Source organism: Eptatretus burgeri, chromosome 5, assembly GCF_056783735.1.
Source record: "Eptatretus burgeri isolate ZD-2024b chromosome 5, Ebu_testis_v1, whole genome shotgun sequence".
NCBI classification, from domain to species: Eukaryota; Metazoa; Chordata; class Myxini; order Myxiniformes; family Myxinidae; genus Eptatretus; species Eptatretus burgeri.
The window spans coordinates 39,777,733-39,792,873 of record NC_140965.1 but is presented as its reverse complement, the minus strand read 5'-3'; the positions used below and the strand labels follow the sequence as shown (position 1 = coordinate 39,792,873).

General features: G+C 44.1%; 1 protein-coding gene across 1 annotated transcript in view; it reads right to left on the bottom strand.

The window, feature by feature from the left end:
- The window catches only part of GDF7 (growth differentiation factor 7), a 66,387-nt gene extending 56,382 nt beyond the window's left edge, over positions 1-10,005 (bottom strand). Inside the window, exon 1 of the mRNA XM_085881553.1 lies at positions 9,687-10,005. Coding sequence (XP_085737679.1) covers positions 9,687-9,849 — 163 coding nt within the window. The 5' untranslated portion in view covers positions 9,850-10,005. The remainder of the gene's footprint in view (positions 1-9,686) is intronic.
- Between the last annotated feature and the right edge of the window lie 5,136 nt (positions 10,006-15,141).

Genomic DNA, 15,141 nt, shown 5'->3' with positions numbered 1-15,141 from the left:
TTCCATAAATAAAGACTAAAATAAAAAAATGACCGTTTTTACAGACATTTTTCCCTGCTGTGCAGGGGTTTGGCTTTTTCTTGAGGCAATGTTTTATGGCCGGATGCCCTTCCTGACGCCAACCCTGGTCGCCTCTTACGACACACAGGGATATTCTAACCGGGGCATACACCGGGACCAGTACACTGGCACTCATTTCGCCGACCTCGGAAGGATGACAGGCTGAGTCAACCCCCTGGTGTTAATTCAGCAGCCAACGGGGCTTGAACTCAGGACCCTTGGATCCCAAGCCGCCACCCTAACCACTAAGCCAACACCAGGCTTGCCATAAATAAAGACTGGAAAGGAAAAAACGAAATTAAGTTTATAGAAAACCTGTTGAAGGAAGAGAAAGAGGGGTACGAATCTCTTACATTCAATAAAAACGTGGGCAACATTTTAAATCAAATCACATAAAGGACAAGAAATTGGAACAGAAGAATTAAACTTATGGAGTAATGTCTGTGTGACCAGGGCTTGATGTGCTCGTCTCCAATTCAGGTCTCCAGTTCGCCCAAGAGTTGGAGAACTATATATTTTGTTCCACACTGGAGTTTAAAAAGCTCCAGCAGGAAAGGTCTTATTCCACCAATTTTTCAAGTTTTGTAAAACCAGGTATACATGCTTCAGACATATGTTGTAGACAGCCGTTTTCCCCATGACGTGAAACACACCAATTTCCTCTAAATTTGAGAACACACCCTCTTGTTTTTTTGAGGCAATTTGAAGTTCAGGGAAATAGACGTGACTCTACCACTTCATCCACCCCGGTCCACCCGATGTTTAGTCGATGAAAGGTTTGAATTACTGCTTTCAAGACATTTTCCACAATACGAGTAGAACGAACACCAGTTTTTAATGAAAGTGAGCTTACAGGTAGCCAGGCATTCAAGGATGGATGCAACAGGTCTCGCACTCTGTTTATTCCAACACTGGTGAAACAATGCATAAACGACCTGGAGGTTGAAATTCGAGAGAATAAAGGATTCCGAACTAATGGCTCATGTACAAACTTTTGGGCATCGTATGATACCTCGAAACGTTGCACTCCGAGGACTTGCCAAGCATTCAAAAGGCTCTGATGAAAACTGGGGAGCTGAGACATGTCAACGTGTTGCAGGTCGATGAGGAAAAGTTCACGGTCATATTTCAGACCTTCCACTTTCTGCAAACAGGCGTTTGTGAGAGGTCGCCAAGGAACACACTCACTGTACAGAAGGCACTTAATCGTGGAAATTCGGAATGCCATTATCCAACTTGGGACATGCATCAGATTTTGACCACCCGCATTTCGGGGTCTGCAGACCACGTCTGGGCCCAGCCAATGGTGGCCACCCCAGAAAAAAAATCAGTCAGCACCCTTTGAATGCCTGTGACCAAGTATCTCGGAGGTTCAAGTGGGATAACTCTATGCCAAATAAATGAAACCACCAGGTTGTTTATGATTGACACCCGTGTCTTAAGCGAGAGAAGTTGGTACAATCTTCTCCACCTTGCCAGTTTCAATTTAATTTTTTCCAGGAAATTCTCCCAATTTTTTTGTTCATACACTTCAATTCCCAGAAATAAGCCTAAATATTTAAACCCCTCACTACTCCACTGTATTCCTCCTGGTAAAACAGGCAGGGACGAGGAAGGCGATCTGGGGCCCACCCAAAAAGCTACACTTTTTTTCCAATTTACCCTTGCAGTGGAAGCAAGCTCAAACTGGGTAAGGCAACGAGAGACCTCAGAAACATATTTTTGATTTGCAATAGCAACACAAATATCATCAGCATAAGCTGAAACAATGACTTAAGAGTTTTGTGAAAGAGACTCCTATCACTGAGTTCCGAAGTAAAACTAATAAAGGTTCAATGGATAGATTGTAGAGCATGCCTGATAGCGCACAGCCCTGAACAGATGCCTCGCTGAAAGGGGAAAGGGTAACAAAGACTATTATTAACCTTCAGCAGACAAGATGCATTTTTGTACAATAACTTAAAATCAGCAATAAATTTTTCCCCAAACCCTGTTCTCCTTAATACATCAAACAAAAAAGAATGGTTAACATTGTCAAAAGCTTTTTCTTGATCTAAAAGTAATAAACCAAAACCAAGAGATGTAGTTCGACCAAGACTGATCAAGTCTCTCACCAAAAAAATATTATTGTATATGGAAGGTTCTGGAACACAGTATTATTGATCAGTGCCAATAAAGAAAGAGATGACTTCCTAAAGACGGGTTGCAAGTGCTTTTGACACTATTTTATAATCCGTGTTGAGTGACACAGACCACCAATTTGCGGTCTCCTGCAGGTTTCCTTTCTTCGGAAGGAGACACAAAACTGCCCTCCGGCAGCTCAATGGCAATTCACCTTGTTCAACACTCTCCTGAAAGACCTCAAGAAGAGTAGGGCCTAGAACGTCCCAGAAAGCCTTATAAAATTCAGCCGGAAGGCCGTCTCGTCCAGGGGCTTTCCCATCCTTGCTATCCTTGAGTGCAGCAGTAAGTTCTCCAAGAGAAATGCCAGGCTCAAGCAATTGCTGTTGGTCTTCAGACAAGAGAAGGGAGCTGTTCAAGCATCGGCTTCCTGTTCTCCTTATTCACAGCTCTTTTTGCGAAGAGTTTAGAAAAATAGTCTTGTAGTTCATGCTCGATATCACTCTGGGAGGCCAACAAATCATATCACCACCAGAAGAGCGCAAAGCATGGATTTGTTGAGAGGTCTTGACGATTTTTTTCAAATTGAAGAACCCTTTGTTTGGTGTGTCAAGTTGGATTTTTTCGTTCCGCAGTCGGACGAAAGCACCGGCCGCCCGCTCTTTCACCATTTCAGCCAAAAGGGTCCTTTTCTCTGACAACTGCTGGACAATCCAGCTTTCTGCTCACAGATAAGTATATCGTTTTTTTTTAAAGCAGATAACACACCAAAAGCGTTGTATGTGCTGTAAGAGCAGTGTTGTTGGCAAAAACATTTGATTTGGGACTTTGTGCAGTCCCACAATTGTCTGAAGTTCAAATATGAACACTTTTGTGACTTGCATTTTTCCCATACCATTTTAAAAGCTTCTATAAAATGTGCACTTTGTAAAAGTTTCAAATTAAAGGTCCAATATGCACTTCCACAGACATGATGAGGAAATCCACACACCATAACAATCATGTGATGATCGGAAAAACCAGACGGCCTTATCTAAGAGCTTTTAACAATGTTTACCATTTCATGATTTACATAAAATCTGTCTCGGCGAGCCATCGTCAAAAATTTTTTCTTGATGCACAAACCCATGTATACTGACGGATATTACGGTTTTGTACCCGCCACACATCCACCAGTTTAAACTTTTTGACTGGCTGTGCCAAAGGCCTTGCACTGGGTGGATGAGGCTCACAAGTGTTCTGATCAGGTTGTGGGTTGAGGGTGCAGTTGTTGTCACCCCCCCAGACACAACAACATGGTTAAGTCAATGGTGCTTACAAACTCTGCCAACTTGTACAAAAAGGCACCTCTTTCAGAGTTAGCACGAGGACAGTCAACATGTCATGCAAATCTTTAGGTTACTCCTGACAAATTGCACAGACACAGACCTTTGCAAATTTCCTTACAAGTTATCTCCGAAGGCTGGAGTTGAGGATGCAACACTATTGCCACACCAGCCTTGGCCTTAACAAGCGCACTCGAGAAAAAAAGACAACCTTCAAAGATTTTACACCACTCATCCTCAGAAGACTGATTTGCATGCATCTCCTGCAGCATTAGCACATCAATTTTTTTTCGTTTTGGAAGAGCTGAAATACCTGGAGGCGACGCACACAACTGCGGCCCCCATTGATGTTCAGGGATGCTACTTTTATCTCCATTGTTAGTTATTCTTGAAGCTCTTTACCAGCCCGAGTAACACATTTCCTTAATCTTTGGAATTGAGGATCTGACATGTTAACCTGATAAGGATCACGAATCATACTCCTTGCAGTTTTAATGAAATTGTGTAAATTCGGGAAGTAATCTGATTTTTACGTATCTTTTCCTGAATGTATCATCCAGGAATTTAATCACATTTTCTTGAGACACTAAGGTTGTGTTGTTTCCCCCTTCATCCTCTTGAGAGCTTAAAGCACTGAAATGTGGGGTAGAAGAGGTTTTGTCTGAATCAAGTGCTTCATCTATGGCCTCTCGTATTACTTGTAGAACACTTACTTTTGGCTCAACAGAAAGTTCTGCTCTGTTTACGGACCCCTCCAAATTTGCCTTGTCCATGTCCTTCCCCTCTACAACCCTTACATAATCATCTGTGAGGGAGGGGTTGACATTTAACTCACAGGGATTTTCTCCTTTATCTATTTCTCCATCACTGTCAGACAGAGCTATTAACTCGTCTGAACAAGTTTGGCTAACAGGACAAACACTTAAAACATCCTGAGATACTTCACTGTTCTCTGTGTCCCACTCAGAGTCGGTCAGTGGAACAAGCGAAGTTTCCACATCCGCACACGACTCCGGTACCACCAAGGGGTTTTCAATGTCAGACGTACCTTGGAGGTCCACCGAGCCTGACATGATCTGGACCTTATTCTGCTCCTTAGCATCAAAGGCATCAACATGTGACCATTTTTGACCTTTTTTTCCTGGTATCCGTAACAGATACCTCCATATCGTCCACATTGTCCTGTGCAGTGGATGGTGAAGGAGAGGAAGCAACCACTTTCACTTCTTCGTTTGGTGGGGTGGATTAATTAAGTCACGATTACACACCCTCTCTCCAGCGCCAGTCGGGATGGACGAGTCCAATTCGTCGTTCACCTCAGCCGGTGGGGGGGGAGGGGGCTAGGCTCCCGATTCACCTTCTCCCCATGAGTTTGTGGTGAGGAAGAATCGTTCCTCACCGCACCTTCACTTTCTTGCGGTGTGACCGCATTGCGACAAACGCTCTTCACATGCCCGTAAGCTCCACACCATAAACACGTCATAACCTCCGAGGAGCCATACATTTTATATTCAAAACCGTCGATTTTTACACCGAGTACATTTAATGTCTTTCCATTTTCAGGTAGTATCATATAAACCACTCTTTTAAAGGACATGACGTGTTTAAATTTATCACTAACGTGACGCATCGGCCCCATTGAGATCCTCGACACAACCTTACCGAACTTGTTTCACTGGTTACACAAGTCCTGGTTCCTTATAAATGGTGGAATATTATTAACGTTAACATAAAATGTTGGGGCCTGTAAAGCGAACACAGAGAGGTAAGTGTTCGGTTCAATGAACAGGCCATACACAACCACGGTGGCGACCACGTATTCCTCCGACACAAACACGACAAACTTCTTATTCATGCGAGAAGCAGCACGAATATTATGTAAACCAACGATGTTACCAATGGCGGAAAGCACATCGTTAAGTTCCACCTCACTGGGAGGGAAGCAAAAAAACAGCGTGTTTACGAGTTAGTGATTCGAACATCTCGACACGGAAACGTTCACCCGCCATTCTAACTCAAGAAAACAAGTGAGTAAACTTTATCGAGAGAAATAAGGCGTTTTCACAAACACCAAGAAATCAACGATTAAAGTTGAGAATTAACAAAGAACACGGTCGCAGTGAACGAGAAAAACCTCCCCCGGCAGCCATGCCAGGCATTCGGCCTACCATTTTCTCGACACGAGACCGTGGGCTCTCTCTCTCTCTCTCTCTTTCTTCTCCAGACAGGAAGGAAAAAAACGCGGGAAAAGTCAACAAGTAGAAAACGAACACATGGGAAACGAAAAATGGGGAAAGTGGAAACACCAAAGCAGAGGAGGGGTACTCACGACACAAAGCAAAGAGCGGCCATGACAGTACACACAACGTACCAACAGCCAGCAGGGGACGAGAGGAGACAGAGACAGAGACAGAGACAGAGACAGATGGGTGGGAAGAGAGAAGCTAGCAGAGAGAAAATGTTATACTTTGTGAAAACACACACACACACACACACACACACACACACACACACACACACACACACACACACACACACACACACACACACACACACACACACACACACACACACACAATGCGCTTTAATTAGTTCATGAGAGGAGATGGTGAAAATCGTATCATATGCATGAAGTCGCTCCAAGCTCCTAATTTGAAAACTATAGAACTTACAAAAGCGATGTATTCAGCGATTCGTAGCTATGGTGAAGAGGCATTCGATAATATGAGTGATGAAAGGGGAGGGGGGGCGGCTTTATCGTTAATAAATCATTGCGGCCTGTTCTAAGTCAAAACATGGTTGAGCAGGCCAAAAACCATGGCGGCTTTAGACCCCAGCGAGGTTAACCATGGATATGCCTTAAGACCCCCATAGAAAGCGGGAGCCAAGGATTGCGAATGATAAAGGATACAATTAAATAAGGCCGTAATCATCTTCAAAAGGGGTGTTTTAATTCATCCAAACATCCAATTTTCACTCTTGCACTTCCTTGGAGTTTACTTTACATGCATGCAAAGTTTCAGGCTACTAGGCTTCATGGTTTTGGAGTTATGGAGGAGACAAACTGACATACATATATATATATATATATATATATATATATATATATATATATATATATATATATATATATATATATATATATATATATATATATATATACACACGAGAAAGTCACCCCTTGACTTTTTCACATTTTGTTTTTCCAGCCAGAATTTAAAGTGGATAAAATTTAATTTTTTTTGTCACTGATCTGCACAAAAAAAACTCAATAATGACCATGTGGAAACATGCTTTCAGAAATTTTTACAAATCAGTTAAAAATGAAAAGCTGAAATGTCTTGCGTTAATAAGTATGCAACCCCTTTGCTCTGACACTCCAAATTGAGCTCAGGTGCATCCAATTTCCTTTGATCATCCTTCAGATGTCTCGACAACTTGATTGGAGTCCACCTGTGGCCAATTCAATTGATTGGACATGATTTAGAAAGAAACACCTTTCGAAATAAGGTCCCACAGTTAACAGTGCATGTCAGAGCAGAAACTCCACCATGAAGTCCAAGGAACTGTCCTTAGAACTCTGAGATAGAATTGTGAGGCAGCATAGATCTGGGGAAGGGTATAAAGCAATTTCTAGAGTGTTGAAAGTTCCCAAGAGCACAGTGGGCTCCATCATTAGGAAATGGAAAGAATATAGAACTACCCAGACTCTTCCTAGATCTGGCAGTCCAACCAAGCTGAGCAACTGGGCAAGAAGGACCTTTGTCATGGAGGTGACCAAGAACCCAATGACCACTGTTACAGTACTACAGAGTTCCTTGGCTGAGATGGCAGAACCTACCGGAAGGAGAACAGTCTCTGCAGCACTTCAACAACAGTCCCCGCAGCACTTCACAAATCTAGGCTTTATGGGAGAGCGGCTATATGGAAGCCACTCCTCAGACAAAGCCACATGACAGCACACCCAGAGTTTGCAAAAATGCACATGAAAGTCTCTGAGAACATGAGACAAAAGATTATCTGGTCTGATGAGACGAAAATTGAAGTCATTGGCCTGAACGCAAAGCGCTGCATCTGTCAGAAACCGAGCACAGCTCATCACCCATCTAACACCATCCCTACCGTGAAGCATGGTGGTGGCGGCATCATAGTACTGGGCTGCTTTTCAGCAGCAGGGGCTGGGAGACTTGTAAAGATAGAGGGTACAATGAATGGAGCCAAATACAGGCAAATCCTTGCAGAGAACCTGCTTCAGAGTGCAAAAGACCTTCGAATGTGGTGAAGATTTACGTTCCAACAGGACAATGACCCCAAGCATACAGCCAAAGCAACACTGGGATGGCTTCAGAACAAGAAGCTGAAAGTCCTTAAGTGGCCCAGCCAAAGCTCAGACTTGAATTTCATTGACAATCTGTGGAAAGACTTGAAGATTGCTGTTCACCAATACTCCCCATCCATTCTGAGATAGCTGTGTATTACTCTATGGGAATTCTGATGTCTATGTATTCATATAATAGGGAGACTACTCGCATTGTGTTTTAATCATTGTATTTTAAAAGTACATGCAAAAATAGTAGCCTTTCTTTGAAATGAATTCTGTCAATTTGAACACGTTCATGTACATCAATGTAAAACACTGTGGTATCACACAATGATGACAGGGTCACTGTGTCATGAAGCATCTACTACTCATCTGATTCTTCGTCATCAGAATCTAACTCTTTTGTGGTAATTGAGTTTCTGCAGTCGACACACTTGCAAAGCTCCGTACATGACACACCACGCCGTCGACACGAACATGTTCCTTTGCCTGTACCAGACGGCTTCTCACAGCTAGTTTTCTTGCATGAACAATATGTCAGTTCAAACAAGCTGCTCAGAGCTGGAGGCATATCACCCCAGTCAATGTCTAATTCATTATCTACAACTTTCCATCCATGTCCATTTGGACTGGGAATTGGTGGAAACTGTTCCAGAGATCTAGTGTGTACAGCAGCATGGTAATTTGCTCTCATGACATGCTTATTGAGAGAGTCTGCATTGGGTGGAAGACGTGCCTCTGATTTGGTTAACATAAGGAACAGATTGTATCTGGCTTCATTGACTTTCTTACAGTCCTGCCCATATATTTTGTAAACAAATTTCTCCGCACATTTCACCAATTCATCACTGACTGCGAATGAACTCCCCAACTCTTGAAAGACAGCATGGTAAGCAGTGTCACTTGCAAACAACTTGAAGGCTTTGGGTTTAGAGTTTCCATGAAAAGAGCTGACCGAATCACAACCTGTGAAACAGTGTAGTGATATCAAGGCTTTGCTGACTTCTAGTCCCAGATGGTGAGCTTATCTTTGATAGACTCAAGGTCCTCCTATTGTTACCTCTTCCAGTGTGGAACAATACCTCTGCTCCAATATGCTCAGCCACGGTGATTCCAATCACAAAGACGTCTGTGTCAGGATTTTTAATTAGGACCGGGTATGGGGTATGGGACCGGGTATCTGTTGAACTTGATGGCTGATGTCTCACAGCGTACTGGCAGTGAAGGAAAAGACGAGTATCTGCTTCTTCGTGGTTCCACTCAAGTTCTGACACAGAGCGAACAATCATTTGCTCATTCTCGTCTGTAAACTCATGGCACTCCCCATCATGAGCAACAAACACCTTGACTTTCTTCAGACATTTAGCTGGTTTCTTCCTCCAAGTCTGGAAAAAAAACAAAAAACAACCTGATCAGCTCTGCTTTGTTCTCGCCACATGCCAGAAACTTCTTCCATTGGTGAGGTACCTGCTGATCTGCACTGTAGATTTTTGTTAGCAAGCTGCCGCCCACTGAACGTCTTCCCCTCTCAGCATTCTTGATGCTGTCTTTCCTGTAAATATCAACTACAAAGTAGTGGACTTCTTTTGTAAAGGAGTAATTACTTATTTCCATATATTGAAAAAAAATAACATTCAAGCAATGATACACACTCATCACTATATTTTATTAAGCTGTTAGGATGGGAAATGAGCAACAGTGTAGATTACTAGGAAGAGGATAAATATAAGTGAAAGCAGAATTTGGAGCAGAACATCCAGTCGGATTGATGACACTTCGATTCTATAGTATGGTAATCACGAGGTATTGATTTTGACCATTCCGTCAAAAATTAGTTCACGGTAGAAAGGAGATCCTACCTTCGAGATCCGTCACATTCATCATCATCATCATCATCATGATCATCACCGGGCGCGGCATCGGTGGCTGCAGCAGCTGCAATCCCCACACCGAGCCTGTGCTGGGTGTGGTGTACTTGTGGCGCCTTGACAGCGACCTCACCTTCGGGGCTTCCTTCCACATCAATCCACTTAGCAGCACATTCCGGAATTGTTTTTCTCACTAAAAGGAATGACTTTGCTGTGGGTGTTGATAACATGCATCAAACAGAACCCCCGAAGAACTGCCTTCAGAATCTTCGGCAACATAAGCATCAGCCGACATGTCAAACACCATGAGAGCTTGCCTACAACGAAGCGCGTGATTGGTTGTTGAGCGCCTGCAACGAAACGCGTGATTGGTTGATGAGCGCCTGCAACGAAACGCGTGATTGGTTGATGAGCGCCTGCAACGAAACGTGTGATTGGTTGATGGGCGTGGTGCTCTATATCAAGAGCGCTGTGATTGGACGATGTTTATAAGAAAATGGTCACAATTTCAGGTGTTTTTTTGCTTCCATATTTTGAAAAAATGTGCAAGTTTGGTGCTTGACGAGTTTCAGATATGATTTCTGTAATATTTTCACACAACATATTATAAATACAGGTAGATACACGAGGTGGGTCACGAAACTAAACAAAACCAAGAGCTCGGCCCACGGTCTCATAGACAAACATTGGCAGTAGAATGGACCGTACTGAAGTGACTGGACCGCTCAGTGACTTTCAACGTGGCACCGTCATCGGGTGCCACCTTGCTAGGAAGTCTGCTCGTCCAATTTTTTTCCCTGCTCGAGCTGCCCCGGTCAACTGAAAGTGTTGTTATTGTGAAGTGGAAATGTCTAGGAGCAACAACAGCTCAGCTACGAAGTGGAAGGCCACACAAGTTCACAGAATGGGACGACCGAGTGCTGAAGTGCATAGCGTGGAAAATCGTCTGTCGTCGGTTGCAACACTCACTACCGAGTTCCAAACTGCCTCTGGAAGCAACGTCAGCATAAGCACTTTTCGTCGAGAGCTTCATGAAATGGGTTTCCATGGCCGGGCAGCCACTTACAAGCCAAAGGTCACCATGCACAATGCCAAGCGTCGGCTGGAGTGGTGTAAAGCTTACCGCCATTGGACACGAGAGCAGTGGAAACGTGTTCTCTGGAGTGATGAATCACACTTCACCATCTGGCAGTCTGACAGAGGAAACTGGGTTTGGTGGATGTCAGAAGAACATCATGCAAACTGTAATATATAAAAAAGAATATACATATACACACACACACATATATATATATATATATATATATATATATATATATATATATATATATATATATATAATATACACATATATATATATATAATATACATATATATATATATAAATTTATTTATAATATAATGTAATATATAATATAATATACATATATAATGATTGGTCGCTGCGTCCACTTTCTGCCGGTACTCCAGAGGCCTCCATCTGGCCATCCCCCAGGCAGTTGCTTGGCCCATCCCCATCTCCTTGAGATGCCGATCAACCTGCTGCAACCACAAGGCATGTGGTTAGCCCAACGGCCTCCTCCACTCACGAGGATCCCTCGCTGAAAGAATCTGGTGAGCAGCATCAGCATCAGGAAAATGAGTCACATGTCCATACAGCCACAGCTGACGCTCATGGACTATGCAGGTCACAAATCTCATTTGAGTCTTTCTCAGCATCTGCTCGTTGGACACAAAGTAAAACCTGTGATGGCAAAGGATTCTCCGAAGAGACCTGGTATCAAAAGAATTAAATCTCTGTCTCAGATCCCTGGTCAGAGTCCAAGTATCACATCCATAGAGTAAGACTGGAAGCACCAAGGACCTGTAGACTTGGACTTTCGTCCTCCCGCACAGGTACCGTCAGCACCACAGCCCATGATCCACTGAATCCCTAAATTCCGCAGGTCCGACCCAGACATCTGTTGACCTCTGGCTCACAGCCAGCAGAGACATTAATACCAAGGTAAGTGAATCTCTCCGTGATCTCAACATCCTTGCCACAAACAGGTACAGACAAGATAGCAGCATCCAAGATGTCATTGAAAGCCTGGATCTTAGTTTTGACCCAGGAAGCCAGTCATCCCAGTGGATCCAACTCCTCATTTAGCACCTCGAGGGCCCCCAAAGGGTATCTAAAGTCTCCGCAAAGATGACTGCATCATCTGCGAAATCAAGGTCAGAGATCTTGACATTCCCAAACGAAGCACTGCAGCTTGATCTCTCCGACATCCTCCCTAGAATCCAGTCCATACAAGTGCTGAAAAGTGTGGGGGTCAGTACACACCCCTGATGAACTCTAGTAACAACTGGAAATAAGTCAGAAATGGTACCACCACATATCACAGCACTCTCAATCCCAGAGTAGTGTTCAGACATCAGATCGATCAGTTTTGGTGGCACCCCACGAAGACCGAGAATCCTCCAGAGGGCGTCCCGATTCACTGAATCGAACACTTTACAGAGATCAACATAAGCTGCAAGCAGCCTCTGCCGAAATTCTCGTCTGCATTCGGTGAGGACCCGAAGAGCAAGGATACTGTCAATCATTAACCTCTTTGGTGTAAAGCCTGACTGCTTTGGACGCTGGTGCTCAAGTAGACGGTGGCGAACCCTATCAAGAATTATCCGAGCAAAGACCTTCCCCGGTACTGAGAGCAGCGTCACCCCTTGGTAGTTGTTTCAGTCTTTGCGATCACCCTTCCCTTTCCAGAGAGGGACAACAAGGCCCCTCTTCCAGTCAGTAAAGATGATGCCTGTGTTCCAGGCAGAGTGCAACACTGCATGCAATGACACGAGTGCAGCATTTCCACCAGCCTTGAGAAGTTCAGCATGGATGCCACAGATCCCAGGAACTTTACCCCATTTCAACTGGTTCACTGCAACCTGTGTTTACACAAATGAAGGTGGACTAAAGTTGATTGGAGGTTCAGCAATTGGGATTGTAACACTCCTGACATCTAACTCGACAGCAGGTGGATAAGCCTGGTGCAGCTGCTCAAAGTACCGGCCCAGCAGGCCTTCACTTCGGACTCCTCTGTCAAGATCCCACCACCCTCTGCTCTAAATGCAGTACACCGAGGGATGGGCAAGGAGGAACACAATGCGCAAATTCCCCTGACAGCAGGATGAGAATCGCCTGACCACAGGTGATGCTCTCCCCCTCACAGATTCCTCACACATAGGCCTCCTTGTCCACCTTTAGTGCACATACAGTTTTACGCCTCAGCTCCCTGAACAGCTCAGCTCTGCTATTCAGCCTGGCCCTGCGACTCTGGTCAATGGTATCCAGTGTCCCTTGAGACGAAATTCTTCTTCGCTCTACGGTGAGTTTCAGGACATCTCCCAGCAACATTAAGGATGGTGGTCTTGAAGGCACTCCACAACTCTTCAGGATCCCCCAAAGCACCCAGACCCCCCAACCGTCCACTCAGCCTGTTTGCAAACTCCTCAGCTCCCCTCTCATCCTTGAGCTTGCCAACATCCAGCCTAGGCTGGGATGGTACCATTCTCCTGGATTTAAGCTGAAACTTTAGAGTTGCTATAACAAGCCGGTGGTCAGTATCGAGGAACTGAGCACTCCAGTCGACCCTGCAGTTCTGGATCATCCTCCAGCGACCATCAACGAGCACATGGTCAATTTCCCTTGCCACACCACCAGCGTTGGAATTCCAAGTCTAGCGATGAGCCTGTGGGCACTGAAACCATGAACCAGCCACCCTCAGTCCATGACTTCTTACAAAGTCAAGGAACTTAGTGCTATTCTGGTTCACATTTCCAGACCCATGGAGACAAACACATGTCTCATAACCATCCCCATTAGTTACAGTCGATACATTGAAATCCCCTAAGACGAGAAGAGTATCTTGCCTGGGGCACTGATCAACCACAGACTCGAGCGTGGCAACAGATTGCGTCCTTAATGGTGAGATCACTCCTCTCAGTCGTCGTATATACAGAGACCAGGAAAATAACATCCAAGGAGTGACAAATCCTTTGTCTCATAATATGAGTCATTAACGTACCATACTTGCAGTCGTCATATTGCAATGCTACAAACATCCAGAACATTTGACCACATCCAGTATGCTCAACACATCGAGTCTCAACCATTAAACAAGTCTCAAATGTCCAATTGCAACATCAACTGGAGTGGCACTCATTGGAGCACGTACCTCCTCCAAGTTGAGCAGTACACGTTGTATCCCACTGATAAGCCAGATCTGGATCCGGACCTGAACTGAAGTTGAATTGGCTTGTCCTTGTCACCTACCCAACTCATCCACCAAGTTTTGTCATAACTCGTCTACAACCTTTTCAGATATCTTGTTATACTGTGTAGAGTTATTGGCCCTACCTAACTCTCAATGGTGAAGAATCACTTTTAAAAATTCGAGTATCCGGATCTGCATCTGCATCGAAAATCGAAGCAATTCGTCCTTGTCACACACCCAACGTTTCCACCAAATTTCATCCGAATTTGTCCGTAACTTTTTGAGATATCCTGCTCACAGACACAGACAGACAGCGGTGAAAACATAACAACCATCCACCTTCGGTGTGCAGGTAGTAACAAAGTATGACGTTAATTGTTGATTCCTTTGCCACGACCACATCATTTTGTGAAGGGCATATAAAGCGTGAAACGATGGAGTGGCATCACCATCAATTGAAAGCAAAAATGATATTTTGTTTTGAATATGAAATGAAGAGAGAATGACAAAAATTTGAAATTACAGCAAGACCTGTGTCAACATCAGCAAGTGTGCAGCTCCCAACATTCATCCTTTTTGTTATGACTCTTCACTCGGCCGAGTAATGACAGAGTCGAATGAGGGTTTTCGAATGATACGATTTATTTCAGAAGATGGCACTACGCATGCGGAATGCAGCCCAAAGGCCCTTCAGTCAGGTGCCCCCGGACCACATTGAGATTCTTACTTCAAAACAGTTGTATATATAATCACACAAAAGCAGAAATGGGTGTGGACTACAAGTGTGTGCTTAAGGGATAAAGAAATAAAGAAATAAATGCGGCAGTGGGCTTCTTTCCCCCCTCCCTAGGGGCCCTCAGGGAAGTTGGATCAGTCAATCCTCAGATTCGCAACCCAACAGTTCATCTTGCAAACTAATAACTTTCTAAGACTCCTACACCCCTACACTGGCACCTGCTGATAGCAAAGGCGAAACTCTGGTGATGACTAAGAACAGGAATGTGTGGGATATCAGCATACACAGTTTTCCCAAGGACATGCTGTTGTGCAGCTGCAGAGCCATAAAGAGTTATCAAAGACATAGTGAAAACAGCATGATACATTTAAAGCAACATTTTAAAGCAAGGTTTGAATAATACACAATTACAAGCAAGGTTAGAATCCCGACAGCTGATTAACACACAGCTAATGGT